Genomic DNA, 12914 nt, shown 5'->3' on the forward strand with positions numbered 1-12914 from the left:
TACCTCCCCGCTAACATCAGTGGCAATGTCTATTGTTTATCTGGTCATTTGGCCGTTGCTCTGGGTCAGGGGACAGTCCTTTATCAAATGCTTGTTGAGTGCCTAACCTGGTCAGGGCGAGGTGGGGCCAGGCATTGAACACAGAGAACCTCCAATGGGGTTTGCTGAAGGGAGGAAGGAATGAGGGAGCAAGGAAGCGAGGGTAGAACAGGAGGAGGGGAGGAGGGAGGGAAGGAGCCCTTTAGGTCAGCTGAGTCTCCCGGATCTTCACTTGTCCCTCACAGTCGAACTGCAGACTTGGGCTCCAGCCTCTGACCAGCTGCATGACTGAGAAAAAGAATGACTCCTTGAGCCTCAGTTTCTTCCTCTGTAAATGGGACTAATGATAGTTCTGACCTCAGAGAGCGGTTAGGGTAGTTAATGCTTGTGCATTTGCACTTAGCCCAGCACAGCAAGCTGTCAAGTTCCCCAAGTGAGCGTGGTAAGTTGAGTCCTTAAGAATGACTAGCACTTGCCCGGCTGGTGTGGCTCAGCGGTTGAGCATCAACCTAGGATCCAGGAGATTGCGGTTCGATTCTCGGTCAGGGCACATGCCGGGGTTGCGGGCTCGATCCCCAGTCGAGGGTGTGCAGGAGGCAGCCGATCAATGACTCTTTCTCATCATTGATGTTTCTATCTCTCTCTCCCTCTCTCTTCCTTTCTTTCTGAAATCAGTAAAAAAATATTTTTAAAAAAAGCATGACTAGCACTTGCCAGATGGATAAGGGGGTGTTAGGGAGAGGGAATGACAAAGGCATCACAGGCAAGGGAGCAGCATGATCAGAGGCAGGGGTGTGGTGTGGCTGGAGCACAACTTGTGGAAAGAGAGGGATTCAGGACACGAAGCTTTGGGCCAGGAGAGCGAGGACAGACAGAGTCTCACCAGCATGGACCAGATTGGGGTCTACCTCCTGGAGCCTCCACTCCATTTCCAAGCTGGCTAATACCAGGCAAGCCACTTTCTTAGGGCCTCATTTTCTTCATCTGTGAAATAAAATATCTTAGCATTGTTCTGTGGTACCAACGCACAGTGGTGGGTGCAAATGTCCAGTGCCCAGTGGCAGGCACACAGTCAAACTTATCGAGTGTGAATGCCCATTGCCAATTTCCTGTCTTAACAGAGTCACGCTTTCTTTCCCCTGCAGTCAATGATTGGCTGCCTCCTGCATGCCCCAAAGTGGGGATCAAGCCCACAACCCAGGCATGTGCCCTGACTGGGAATTGAACTGTGATCTCCTGGATGTTCAACCACTGAGCCAAGCTGGCCAGGCAGGGTGAGGCCACTTTTGATGGGAGGGCTCTAGAGGTGGCATACAAAGGTCTAGTCTGGCCCTGGCCAGGTGGCTCTGTTAGTTGGAGCATCACTCCATAAACCAAAAGGTTGTGGTTTCAATTCCTGGTCAGGACACATACCTAAGTTTTGGGTCCAGTCCCTAGTTGGGGTGCGTATGGGACGCAACCAATCAATGTTTCTCTCTCATATCAATGTTTCTCTCCTTCTCCCTTCCTCTCTCTCTCAAATCAATAAACATATCCTCAGGTGAGGATTAAAAAAAAAAGGTCAGGTGTGAATGACCAGGGTTAGCTCAGTGAAGGGTGGAGCTGGTGTGACCAGAAGCCAGAGCAGGAAAGGGGCCCCAAAGACCAGGCAGCTTCCACTGGGAGTTGGTATATTTCCTGTGTGCTTATTTAACAAGGGCACTCTACTGCTCAGGGCCTTGGTTCCCCATCTGCAAAATGGGTGCAAGGGAGCCATCTTGCAGGGCAGTGATAAGAATGCAGGAAGATGCCACAGCAAAGGCTAGTTCTTGGCACTTGACCTCTCCCGATCCTAGCCTCTATTTCCAGTTTAGCATGTTGAGGTCAAGAGTAGCATTGTGCTTCCTCAACTGGCTTGGAATTCTTCAGGGCTGGATCCCTTTCCCTCTGTGGTTCTCCATATGGGCAAGCAGCTCCCAATAAAGCTGTGTTCTTTTCTTTGATCTGGGCCCACTGAGACCCAGGCCCAGTGCACACAATAGGACCATGGAGTCAGTCCCCAGGCCAGACTTCCAAGTCCCCTATGGCAATAGGGAGGTAGCTGGAGTCCCTCATACATTTGCCAGTTGTTAATTGAGCACCCACTGTGTGCTGGCCCCGGGGGGAAGATAAAAGACAGACAGGGTTCTTGACTGCATGAGGCTTGTCATCTCGTCTCTCACCCACTCCCTCCTAGTGTCAAGGCTGGGCTTCCAGGACACCATGTAGGAGTCCAGTTCAATTCCAGGCTATACATTTCCAGTGCCATTTTCTTTTTTCCAGGGAAACCGATTACTGTTAAAATGGAGAAAGGCTCCTTCATAAGGCCTAAGTTTGTTCTGAACCTGTAGCCTCTTTGCCTGCATTGCCACCTGAGGTCCTAACTACCATCATCTCTTTGCCTGAATGACCTTCCAAAGGTTTGCCTCATGCCTTTTTAAGCCTCCTACCTGTTTCCATTTCCATTATCCAGTCAGAATACTCCTTAAACACTTGCATCTAGCTACCTGGTTGCTACCCATATCCATTACCGGGTTTTCTCAGCACACAGAAGAAAAGTCAAATCCCTCCCCTTCCTACAGGGCCCTCCAGTCTGTCATCTGCCTCCCTCACTCCCTCTAATCCTTCTTACTCCACTTTGGTCAGTCACCACCCAGATAGCCTCATGGTCCAGTCTCATTTCCCCTGCTTGAAACGTTCTCCTCCAAGCCTCCCAGCTGCTCCTTCCCATCCTTCAGATCCCACGGTTGGCTGTGGACAGGAGTTGGGCTCTGCTCCTAGCTGGCTGCATGACCTTGGGCAAATCATTGGGCTGCTTCACGCTTCTGATTCCCACAAAATGGGGCTGTTAATGGTAACCAGTGTTAGCTATCATTATTTATACTACTTCTTCAGTGAGGCTTTTCGGACTTCCCAATTAAAAGTAGGTCCTCACAGTCACTTTCGCATCACCCAGTTTTCTTTTCTTCACAGCTCTTAGCAGTGCCTGAAATAATCCTGGTTATTGAATGATCTTATGCAACCAATATTTATTGTGCACCTACTATAGGCCAGGCACTGTTTGTAACTGCCATCGCACTGGACACCCCATAAGGACAAAGTCTCTGCCTGCTTCGTTCCCAGAGGCCTCCCTAGCACAGTGGCCTGCACACAGTAGGCGGTTTGCACATCCGGTGCCCCACCTCCCCCGCCCCTCCCCCGCTCCAGGAAGTGCCGGGGCTCCAGCCGCCCGGCCGGCCGCGGTGCACACTGGGAAAGCAGCAGCACCAGATCCAAGATGGCGGCCAGCAGGAGGCTGATGAAGGTAAAAGCCATTCTCCGGCGCCGGCCGGGCGGGGGGTGGCGTCGCGGGCCCGGGGCCCCCGCAGTGGGCTGGGGCTCTTCAGGGCGCCGCCGCCTGGCCTCCCACCCTGAGTGGCCCCGCCATCCCCCCGGGCCGTGCGCGAGCTGAAGGAGCTAACGGGGCCGCCTAGGCCTCAGCCTGGGCGTGAGCGCCAGGCCGCTCTCCGAGCCGCCGTCGGTCCCTCAGATCGGCCCGGGGTGTCCACTCAGCCCGGAGCCCAGCTGGGTCCCCCGCCTTCCAGACCGGAGCGGCGTTGATGTGGGGGCTCGGCCGGGAGACCCAAACCGGGCGCCTGCGGGTAAGGCCCGAGCGCTGGAGCCCGGGCCGGGAGCCCGCGCCGCGGAGCCGCCCCGCCCTGGGCCTCAGCGCGCCGGGCTCGGAGCCCCGGTTCTTTGGGCCGAAGCTCGGGAGACAGGGAGGCTTAGGCTTGGGAAGGAAGGAGGATGCTGGGCGACGAAAGTTAGGTCAGTTTTTAGTGGGTCGTTTGAAATTGCGCCGGGTTCTAGCAAACTGTCGCCTTGTGACTGCAGAGTCACACAGCGGTTAGTTCCAACTCCAAGAAGGCGTGGGGTCGGCCCCAGTCGCGGCGCGGTTCTCCTTCCCCGTCTCCTTCCCTACCCACCACTTAGTCATCCCGATCTCCTTTCCCTGATGAAGCAAAGTGCCATTTTAGGGGGTTGAGGGTGAGGGTTGGCTTCAGTCGTTAAGACTCAAAACCAGCCAAAGTTTATAAAAATAACTTGGTACGTTGTATCTTGAATGCGGCGGGGTGCTTTCTTGCTCATTGGCTCCTTTGGTGAGAAACACAGATGCTAAACTGGCTTAGTTCTTTCGGCGACAGTGGTTGCCGGCGTCCTCCAGAGCCGACCTCGCCAGGGTTTGTGAGTCGGCTGCCGGGTAATGCTGGGCCGGAAATAAAAAAAGTCCCAGAAGCTGGTTTCCTGAGGGGGGATGTAAAGAGCTAGGGTTCCTCCTGGACAGAGCAGTGTTTGGTAGATCTGGACATTGAACTTGGAGTCACAACCTCTGGACCCTCCCCTCCCTCCCTGAGAACGTTTCCTTTCTTTTGTTCACTAAGGGCTGGAGACGACTTTTAACTTCATAAAACTCGATTGGAAGTGGGCACAAAAGAACAGCCCTCATCTCTTCTGTCAGTGACACCACCATTCACCCAGTCATCCAGATGAGAGGACTCACTTCCCTTCTCAACACCCCAAATGCCTGTCAGCCTTGTGAATTTTACTGTAGAAAGATTTGAGTGTGGGCCTTCCTTCCTAATCTTACTGAAATTGCGTGGATTCATACATACCCTTATCTCTCCCGTGCCATCCTGAGTGCTGTCCTCTGATTCCCCTTCAGGGACACCAGAGTTCCTTTTCTAAAGCAAATATTTAATCCTTTCACTCCTGTTGGAAACCTCTGTGGTCTTACTGTCCTTAGTAGTTAATCCTAACTTCTTACTTGGCATGCAAGACCTTTCTTGGGTTGGCTTAAAGTAGTCTGTTTAGTCTCCCCTCCTGCGTCTTGGCTTCCCACTGCCCTTTCACTTTCACAGTGGCTACTTAAAAAAAAAAATCTTTACTCTGTACAGCTCTGTACTTCACATTCATGATCATGTTTATGATCAACCCCTAATGAAATGCACACTATTCCCATTTCGTAGGTGAGAAAATGGAATGCAGAGAGATTTGTTGCCTTGCTCAAGTTTTTCTAATTAGAGAGAGTGAGCTGTGATCTCAGTTCTGACTGCAAAGCCCCCTGCTTTTACTTACTTTGTTATGTGGTCTCCCTTTGCATACCTGTTTGCTCTACCTGAGAAAAGCTACCTCCTCTTGACTCTCCTCCCTTCCAGGATAGTCCTAGGTTCAACTCCAGTGCCAGCTCCACTGTGGGGTGTGTGTGGTCCCCCTTCAGAATGAGTTGTTTCCTCCTTTGTGTGACTATACACGCTTGTTTCCTTCTTTCCTTCTGCCCTCCTTCCCTTTCTTTCAGAATTTTTATGAGTTCAGTTGAGCCAAAAGTGACAGTTGCCAAGAAGCAAGATCTCAAATGTTCCTACAGTATTTTCTTTATGTTTCTCTTTGAGCATTGTCAGAATCTGATTTGTGTTAGACTTGTCTTTCCTACTGGGTCTGCCTTCCTCAAGCTAGGGATCTTGACCTAATTCATCATGGTATCCTCTAGCCTAGCCCAGTTGCCCCAACTTGGGGTTCTCAGGCTCCTAGGAGTCTCAGAGGGCAGTTACTATGGCTTTTGAATTTTTGTGGGTGTGTTTTTAAACAAGTGGGAGCTTAGAAAAAATATGTAACATTGCCTGAGTACCTATTAGGTGCTAGATCATTTACATAGCTCTTTCTTTTTAGTAACACTTAAATTTTGTATATTGTAATCTTTATTCTAGAAATGAGAAAATTGTGAGGCTTAGATATAGGCTGAGTGTTGCTTAAGGTGGAGTAGCAGACCTGAGTGGGGAGAGATGAGAAATCCCAAATTCCATGCTCCTTGTCATACTTTCTTATTCCAAGGATGCATGGAGGGGTGTGTCATTTCTTGAGTTGTGGATGGAAATTCTTTCAATTTAATAGGGGAAATGATGGTTCATGGTGTTGATCATTGGCTCTGAGAGTCAGTGTTTAAACCTGGTTAGTTAAAAAAAGCAAGGATTGGGGCAGGTTGGTGAATACATGGGGTGGAAATAAAAGGGACGTTCAATGGTGAAAAGTAAGCATGTTGAATAATCAAGTGGATTACATCTTTAAAAACTTTAGATTTCCTCAAAAACTGTTTTCCAGGACACTCAGTCAGTCAGAGATTTCTTTGTAACAATGACTGTCTGCAGATAGTGTAAAATACTTTATTAAAGGTAGAGTGATTTGCATGTATGGAGTGGAGAATCTATTTTAGGCAAAGTGAGTATGATAAAGTATTAATTTTTTAAAAAAATATATCTTTATTGATTTCAGAGAGAGGGAGAGAGAGAGAGAAACATCAGTGATGAGAGAGTTGTCATTGATTGGTTGCCTCCTGCAAGCCTCCGACTGGGGACAATGCCTGGAACATACTCTGACGGAGAATCGAACTGAGATCTCCTGGATTCCAGGTTGATGCTCAACCGCTGAGCCATGCCTGGCTGGGCAGTACTAATTTTTTAAAATAACATTTCCTAAAAGCAGCAATTTTCAACAGGTGTGCTACAAGAATTTTTAAAACATGCAGTTCTTGGCTATTTAGTCAGGGGCACTGACCTTTTTCCCTTAGATTATCAAGTAAAAAAAATGACTGCAGCCAACAACAATAGCTGTCGGTGTGACTGAATCAAAATTATACCTTTTTTTTGGTCAGATTGGCAAAAAATGTATTTTTTTGTTGTGCTGCAGAATTTTAGTAATTAGTTTACGTGTACTATGAGGTGAAAAAGGTTGAAAATGCTGGCCAAAAAGACTAGCCATTCCTTTTTTTGGATTAGCCTTTTTCAGAACCCTTTTTCGGAATTACAATGTTAATAAAACATTAAATATGTGTTAATGTACAAGCAGCTAATTCAACATTGATGGCAACAACCAGATTGTAACTATTGCTTCAATCAGGAGGGAAGTAGCTACAAAAGTGAAACCTAAAGGTGTGGCTAAGGAAATTGATTGCAGTCTGATCATTTCTTTTCAGCCTCTCAGTTGCACACATCTCCCCTAAGGGCCCAGGCCCTCCAGCTGAGTATCTTTCCAGAAGGACTTTCTCTTTGGGAAAATTTATGAATTTAGGAGAGGAGTGACATTTTATTAGTTGTTATTGTGTAACTGCTGAGATGAGTATTTGAGATTTGTGGTATTCTTTTAATGCTGTTTAAATGATGTTTACTCAGTACTCCATATTGGTATACTTTCAATCCATAATTACTTGTGAATGAGTAGGAGGAGTCACTAAATAACAGTTCATTCCTTGGAATTAATTATACTTAGCAATGAACTAGTTTGCTTTTGAGTACAGGTTTATATTCTATGAGGTTGGATAACTAACCCAATAGAGCAATGAGTGTGTCTGGTACTGGTGTGTTGTGTGTGCCAGGAGGTGAAGGGAGTTTTACAAATGATGTTATGCCATTGTAAGTGTCCTGAATCCACTGGGTTTTTGGGAATGGAGAAAAACATTGCACTTTTTATCCTGAATTCGTGCATCCCAGTAAGTTGGGACAATTTCAGCCTCCTTTAACGATATACTTTGTAAATATTTCTCTGTTAAAAGATAATTGGGACATTTTAAAGGAAAAGAGTATACTCGGTTATTGCAACATTTGGTACCTTTTCTTAAGGTTTATACTAGAACAAAAACATTTGTCTCAGGGTGCTCGGACTTTTTTGATCATGTTATGACTCCTAAGGGGCTGTCGACTTCACGTTTTATTTTACCAGTACAATTGAAAATATTCTCATTCCTTTGAGAAATATCACTGAATGTTTGAGATAGTTCTGTTTTCTTTGCTGCAGCAGTAAGGTAGGAAGTCAAACTTAGAGAACCATGAAGACATCCCTCCTGAGCCCAGACTCTATCCAACCATCTTGAGAGTTTTCCTTTGAATGTCACATAGACCTGTAAGCGGTTAAATCTAAGCTCATCCTGTGCCCTGCCCTGCTCTCTTGCTTTAGTTAGGTATTGATCCACCTGTCTACTTAGTCGCCCAAGGAAGAACCTGGGGAGGCTACCTCGCCTCTTTCTCCCCCATCTAGCTACTTGTCAGATTCTGCTGAACTATATGCTTTTATCCCTGCTCCCTACCTGTCTTTTCTCTATTCCCCACTGCCACTCCCTTAGTTCAAGCTGTCCCCATTTGTGGTGGCGACACCCGCATCAGATTCCTCAGTGGTTTCCTCTTATTCCTCACCAGTCTGTCCTCAGTTCTGCATGATCCCTGACCAGCAGTGCATCCAAGAAAAATAAATGCACACGTTTGGGCCCTGCTCTCAGAGATTGGAACCAAGTTGAGTAGGTCAGGACTCTGTATTTAAAAATCTGCATTCTTTACCATATTTCTTCAAGGTCTAGCCTTGACAGTCTTTTCTCCCCAGTTGCCCATGGAATCCCCTAACATGGCATTCTCTGCATACCCTGGGTCTCTTGATGGGTGTACCTGTCTTTTTTCAGCTTCAAGGGACACCACCTCTGGGCTCTATCCCTGAGCTCAGTAAGGGAGAAGGGCATGTACCTAGAACAAAGAAATCCTGGTCTGTCCACTGTATGCTGGATGTATATGCCAGCTGAATAATGGTGTACAGGGAGGGAACGATCCTCTGACATGGAGGAGATGGAACTTGGTCTGGCTTTTCAGAATGAGTATGGTTTTGTAGTTGAAGAGGAGGGCCTGGCAGCCAGTGAGGCTGAATAGTTTTCACCCGTCAGAATGGATGTGGGCCATGACGATGAGAGATACTCTAAGGAACCCCAGGAACAATATACGTATCTCTCAGTACGGCTGTATGCTTCTGACCTTGTACTGTCCCCTCCTTGGGTTTTAGTTAGGCCAGCCTCTGAGGTGCTCGCCAAAAACACTGGGGAACTGGCCTGGTTTTACTGTAGGCTGGCATGTCCAATACACTTGACCCTCCAGAACTAGGAGCCCTCCCTCCCTCTGCCTTGGCAGGGCTAAGTTCTCCAGCCAGCCACTGGAAGAACTGCCTTTCCATGAAGAGGTGTCTTGAAGGGAGATGCTGATGAGTTTAAGGACAGGTGGCAGAGAGATGCCATAGCTTTTCAGTTGAGGGATCGGGTGTGTCCCTTTCTACGACATCCATGAGAAGTAGCAGGCCCCTTACTTGTGTCTGCATGTGTCTCCTCTGGCCAGCCCATCCTGTCTGTTCTTGAGGGCATGGATAATCTTAATCCTCTCCGAATTTAAAAAGCAGGGAGGAAAGGGTCTCTCATTTGGGGCAGAGCTATTGAGAATACAGTTTAGCTGTTAAGAGCTCAGGCTCCGGAGTTTGAGTCATGGGCCTGTAGCATCTTAGCTGAGTGAACCTGGGCAAGTTACTTAACCTCTCTGCACATTAGTTATTTCAAATGAATTAATAAGTGTACTTGGTACATATTAAATGCGAGATACATGTAAATATTATAATTGAGAGTGAGGAAGACATGTTCCAGGGCAGTGAGGAGAGCAGCCTGGCAGGAGGGGAGGATTTGGAGAAATTATAGGAGTGGTGTTGAGGCCAGGTAGTTGCAGGCCTGCCTGGACATGACCTCACCACTGAGGCAGAGCCCATTCTCTTACCTGCAGTGCTCTATCTCTCTCTTTTTTTATATATATATATATCTTTATTGATTTTAGAGATTGGAAAGGAGAGAGAGAGAGAGATAGAAACATCAATGATGAGAGAGTCATTGATCAGCTGCCTCCTGCACGCCCCGGACTGGGGATCGAGCCCGCAACCCGGGCATGTGCCCTGACTGGGAATCGAACCCCGATCGCTTGCATCCTAGGCCGACTCTCAACCGCTGAGCCTTGCCCGCTGGGCTCTCCTACCTCTTGAAGTAACCTGTTCTTAGGGTTAGTGAAAGATTTACTGAGACAGCTGTGTGAATGTCTTTGTTTTAAAACGTTTACTTTTTCTAACAAAATCAAAAGGCTCTGGAATTCAAAATTTGTCTTTCCACTATCTCAGAATTTCTCCCTGTTCTGAATTTGCTCTTCCTGTTCTGAACATACATACAGTGTAGTGACAGTCGCTGTATCCAGAGATGAGCCCAGGTGCTATGGAAGGCAGCAAAAGGTGCTGAGCTGGGAGGCAGGGGTGGTTTGAAGGAAACTCTTGAATAAGTAGTTGCAGTCCCGGAAATAATAGTGTTGTCTTTTGTTTTCTGTTTCAGCCTTGAAGCAGAAAGGGTGAAAGGTTGCTTCTGGTGGCTGTTCCATTTCTCCTGCCACTCTACAGTCTTTTTAGAATTCCAGAGCTTTGAGAGGCCCCTTGACAGACAGGAGGCTGAGACTTATAAGGTGCCACCCACAGGCTAGCAGTGCAGCCAGGTGCAGTTACTGCCCACCTCTCCCTGCTCTCAGGGTCTTGCTCCTGTTTTTCACACTGCTGCTTTGGTTTTCAAGGGGGGACAGGGTGGAGAGTAGGATTCATTTTGGGTCAGGTGGTGGTTTGGATTTTGTTCTATTTTTAACAGTGCCAGGTCTGTGTTGATTATAGTTTTCTGTGCTTCATCATCATGTCAGACTTTGCTTGTACTTCTTACTAGTATAGTTCAGCAGAGAGGTGAAATACTGCTTGGACAAGTCCTAGCCCAGGAGGCACCTTTGCCACCAAGGCAGTCACTAACATCAAAGCCAGTGCTCACGGTGCTGCTCTCTGTCTAAGAGGGGATGCTACCTGACTCTGTCAATGGGATGAGGGAGAGGTTGTATGTAACTCAGAAGTTGAACAGCCTCTGAGCCCTTTCTGAGGTGGTTTGGTTTGTAAATGTCTTCATACTAGTGTACCGGTTAAGAAAAATCAGCACATGTAAGCTAAATTTACAAAAGGATCCACCACGTTTTACACAAGCAGTTGCCATTCTCATTTGTCCTGTTTGAGGCTTTGTCACTGGGTCTGGTGTGGACAGACTTGAAGAGGTTGTATCCCAGCCCTTGAGCTCTCAACCTGGTGAGGGGTGCTGGACTCTGGAGTGTGTAATGTAGGTCAAGAATGCCAGGCACACCCATGTTCAGATGGAGACAGAAATACATTCCAGGAGTGAGGCTGATGGCTGGAAGCTGACTGTGTGTAGAGCTGGCATGAGAGCTCGCTCAGCTGGGACTTGGACCACACTTGCCCAGAGGTGTGTAGGTAGTGCATTCCTTGAAGCCTATGCTAAGTGTTCTCTTCAGTCATGTCCTCTTAGAATGACCTCTTTACAGGTGGCCCACCTCCCTGGAGCAGAGGTAACAGGGACCTGAGTTCAGATCTTGATTTCTGCCTTGGACTGGTTTGTGTCTTCACCTTGAGCCTCAGAGTTCTGATTTCTCCGATGAAACCTTCATAGAGTTATGAGAATAGCTAAGTGTATTAGTTGTGATAATAACTAAGTGTAAGATAGCTAGCATACTGCTGACCCATGGAAGGGGTAATGTGTTGATGTGGGTCCCACCCCCTTTGCTGAGTATTAATTAAAATAGAATTGTGTTTGGGGGCTCTGAAGCCTTATATTTAGATTTACAGTATTGAATTACATTGAAGTCATGATTTAGTGTCATTGCCACTGGTTGCTTTGTACAAGCTTGGAAAGTGCATTTCTGTCAAAATTAGTTACTTTTCTACTGTTACACAAAAACAAGAGTAGCTCTTCCAAATTACTAATGCCCTACCAATTGTGTAGCTGGTATTTTGAGAGTGATCCTATATTTAGGTTTAAGGCAGATTTGAGTTCTTTTCCTTCAGACACCCGGCTCCATCTGCCAGGTTTCGTTTTGCCTGGCCGGGAGGAGCCTAGAAATGTTCCTTATACAACATAAACATTTAATGACTAGCTGTGAAGGGCCAGGGCAAATACTGTATAAGTTCATGCTTTTGTCATTATAAATCTTGGAAAGTACTTTTCCAGGGCAAGCTAAGCCCTCCCAGGATCTTGCTCCAGGAATAGGAGCCCCTGTGCTGCCCATTTCCAGTGTAAGTGCTCACCACCCTAACTGCTTTGTGTGGCTGATATGTTTACAAAGGAGTAATTTCTGGCTCTGGCTGTAGTTTGGCCCTACCCTGTTCAAGGTCTGTGACTTGGGCCTTTCTGAACCTTGGCTTTACCATCTGTAAAATGAAGCTGATACTCCTGATTTGCCTATCTCAGGGTATTGTGAGCTTCCAGTTATACCCTATGTGCTGTTCATTTTAAATGTTGCAGGGTGTTGTCGCAACCAGCCACTTCATTTCACCCTTCTCTTTTCTCAGTATCTTGCTGCAGCTTTTCATGTGGCTGCATTTGGTGCATGCTTCTTGCACCAAAGGCATGCACCTTCCCTAGCATCTATTTATGTTCTTTGTTGGGATTTTGAAGGTGATGACACCTTAAGCTGATGCCCTCCAGAGGTGGCGGCGGTGGTGGTGATGTGCTGTTATCAAGCCCCCACCTTACATTTTGTTTTGTTTTTTCTTTTAAAATTGAGATATGATCGCCCGGCCGGGCATGGCTCAGCGGTTGAGCGTCGACCTGGGATCCAGGCGATCGGGGTTTGATTCCCTGTCAGGGCACATGCCCGGTTGTGGGCTTGATCAATGACTCTCGTGTCGTTGAGGTTTCTGCCTCTCTCTCTCCCCGTCCTTTCCTCTCTCTGAAATCAATAAAGATATATTTTAAAAATAAATAAATAAATAAAATTGAGATATGATCTATTAGGGCATTTCTGAAAGCTTTGTGCTAACTACCATAAACATTTCTAATTTAAAATCCCATGAGTTCTGGTCATAGGCTGTTGATGCCATATTATGTCTATGTCCTGTTATGTAGAATAGAGGATATATGTTGGTGCCTTGACACTGTCTTAGATATTAAG

General features: G+C 47.1%; 1 protein-coding gene across 1 annotated transcript in view; it reads left to right on the forward strand.

The window, feature by feature from the left end:
* The first annotated feature begins 3317 nt into the window (after positions 1 to 3317).
* Positions 3318 to 12914, forward strand: part of UBE2L3 (ubiquitin conjugating enzyme E2 L3) — a 31901-nt gene continuing 22304 nt past the window's right edge. The window contains exon 1 of the mRNA XM_087828583.1: positions 3318 to 3361. Within this exon, the coding sequence (XP_087684709.1) occupies positions 3335 to 3361 (27 nt within the window). The 5' untranslated portion in view covers positions 3318 to 3334. The remainder of the gene's footprint in view (positions 3362 to 12914) is intronic.

This window comes from Miniopterus natalensis, chromosome 20, assembly GCF_054644295.1.
Source record: "Miniopterus natalensis isolate mMinNat1 chromosome 20, mMinNat1.hap1, whole genome shotgun sequence".
Classification (NCBI taxonomy): Eukaryota; Metazoa; Chordata; class Mammalia; order Chiroptera; family Miniopteridae; genus Miniopterus; species Miniopterus natalensis.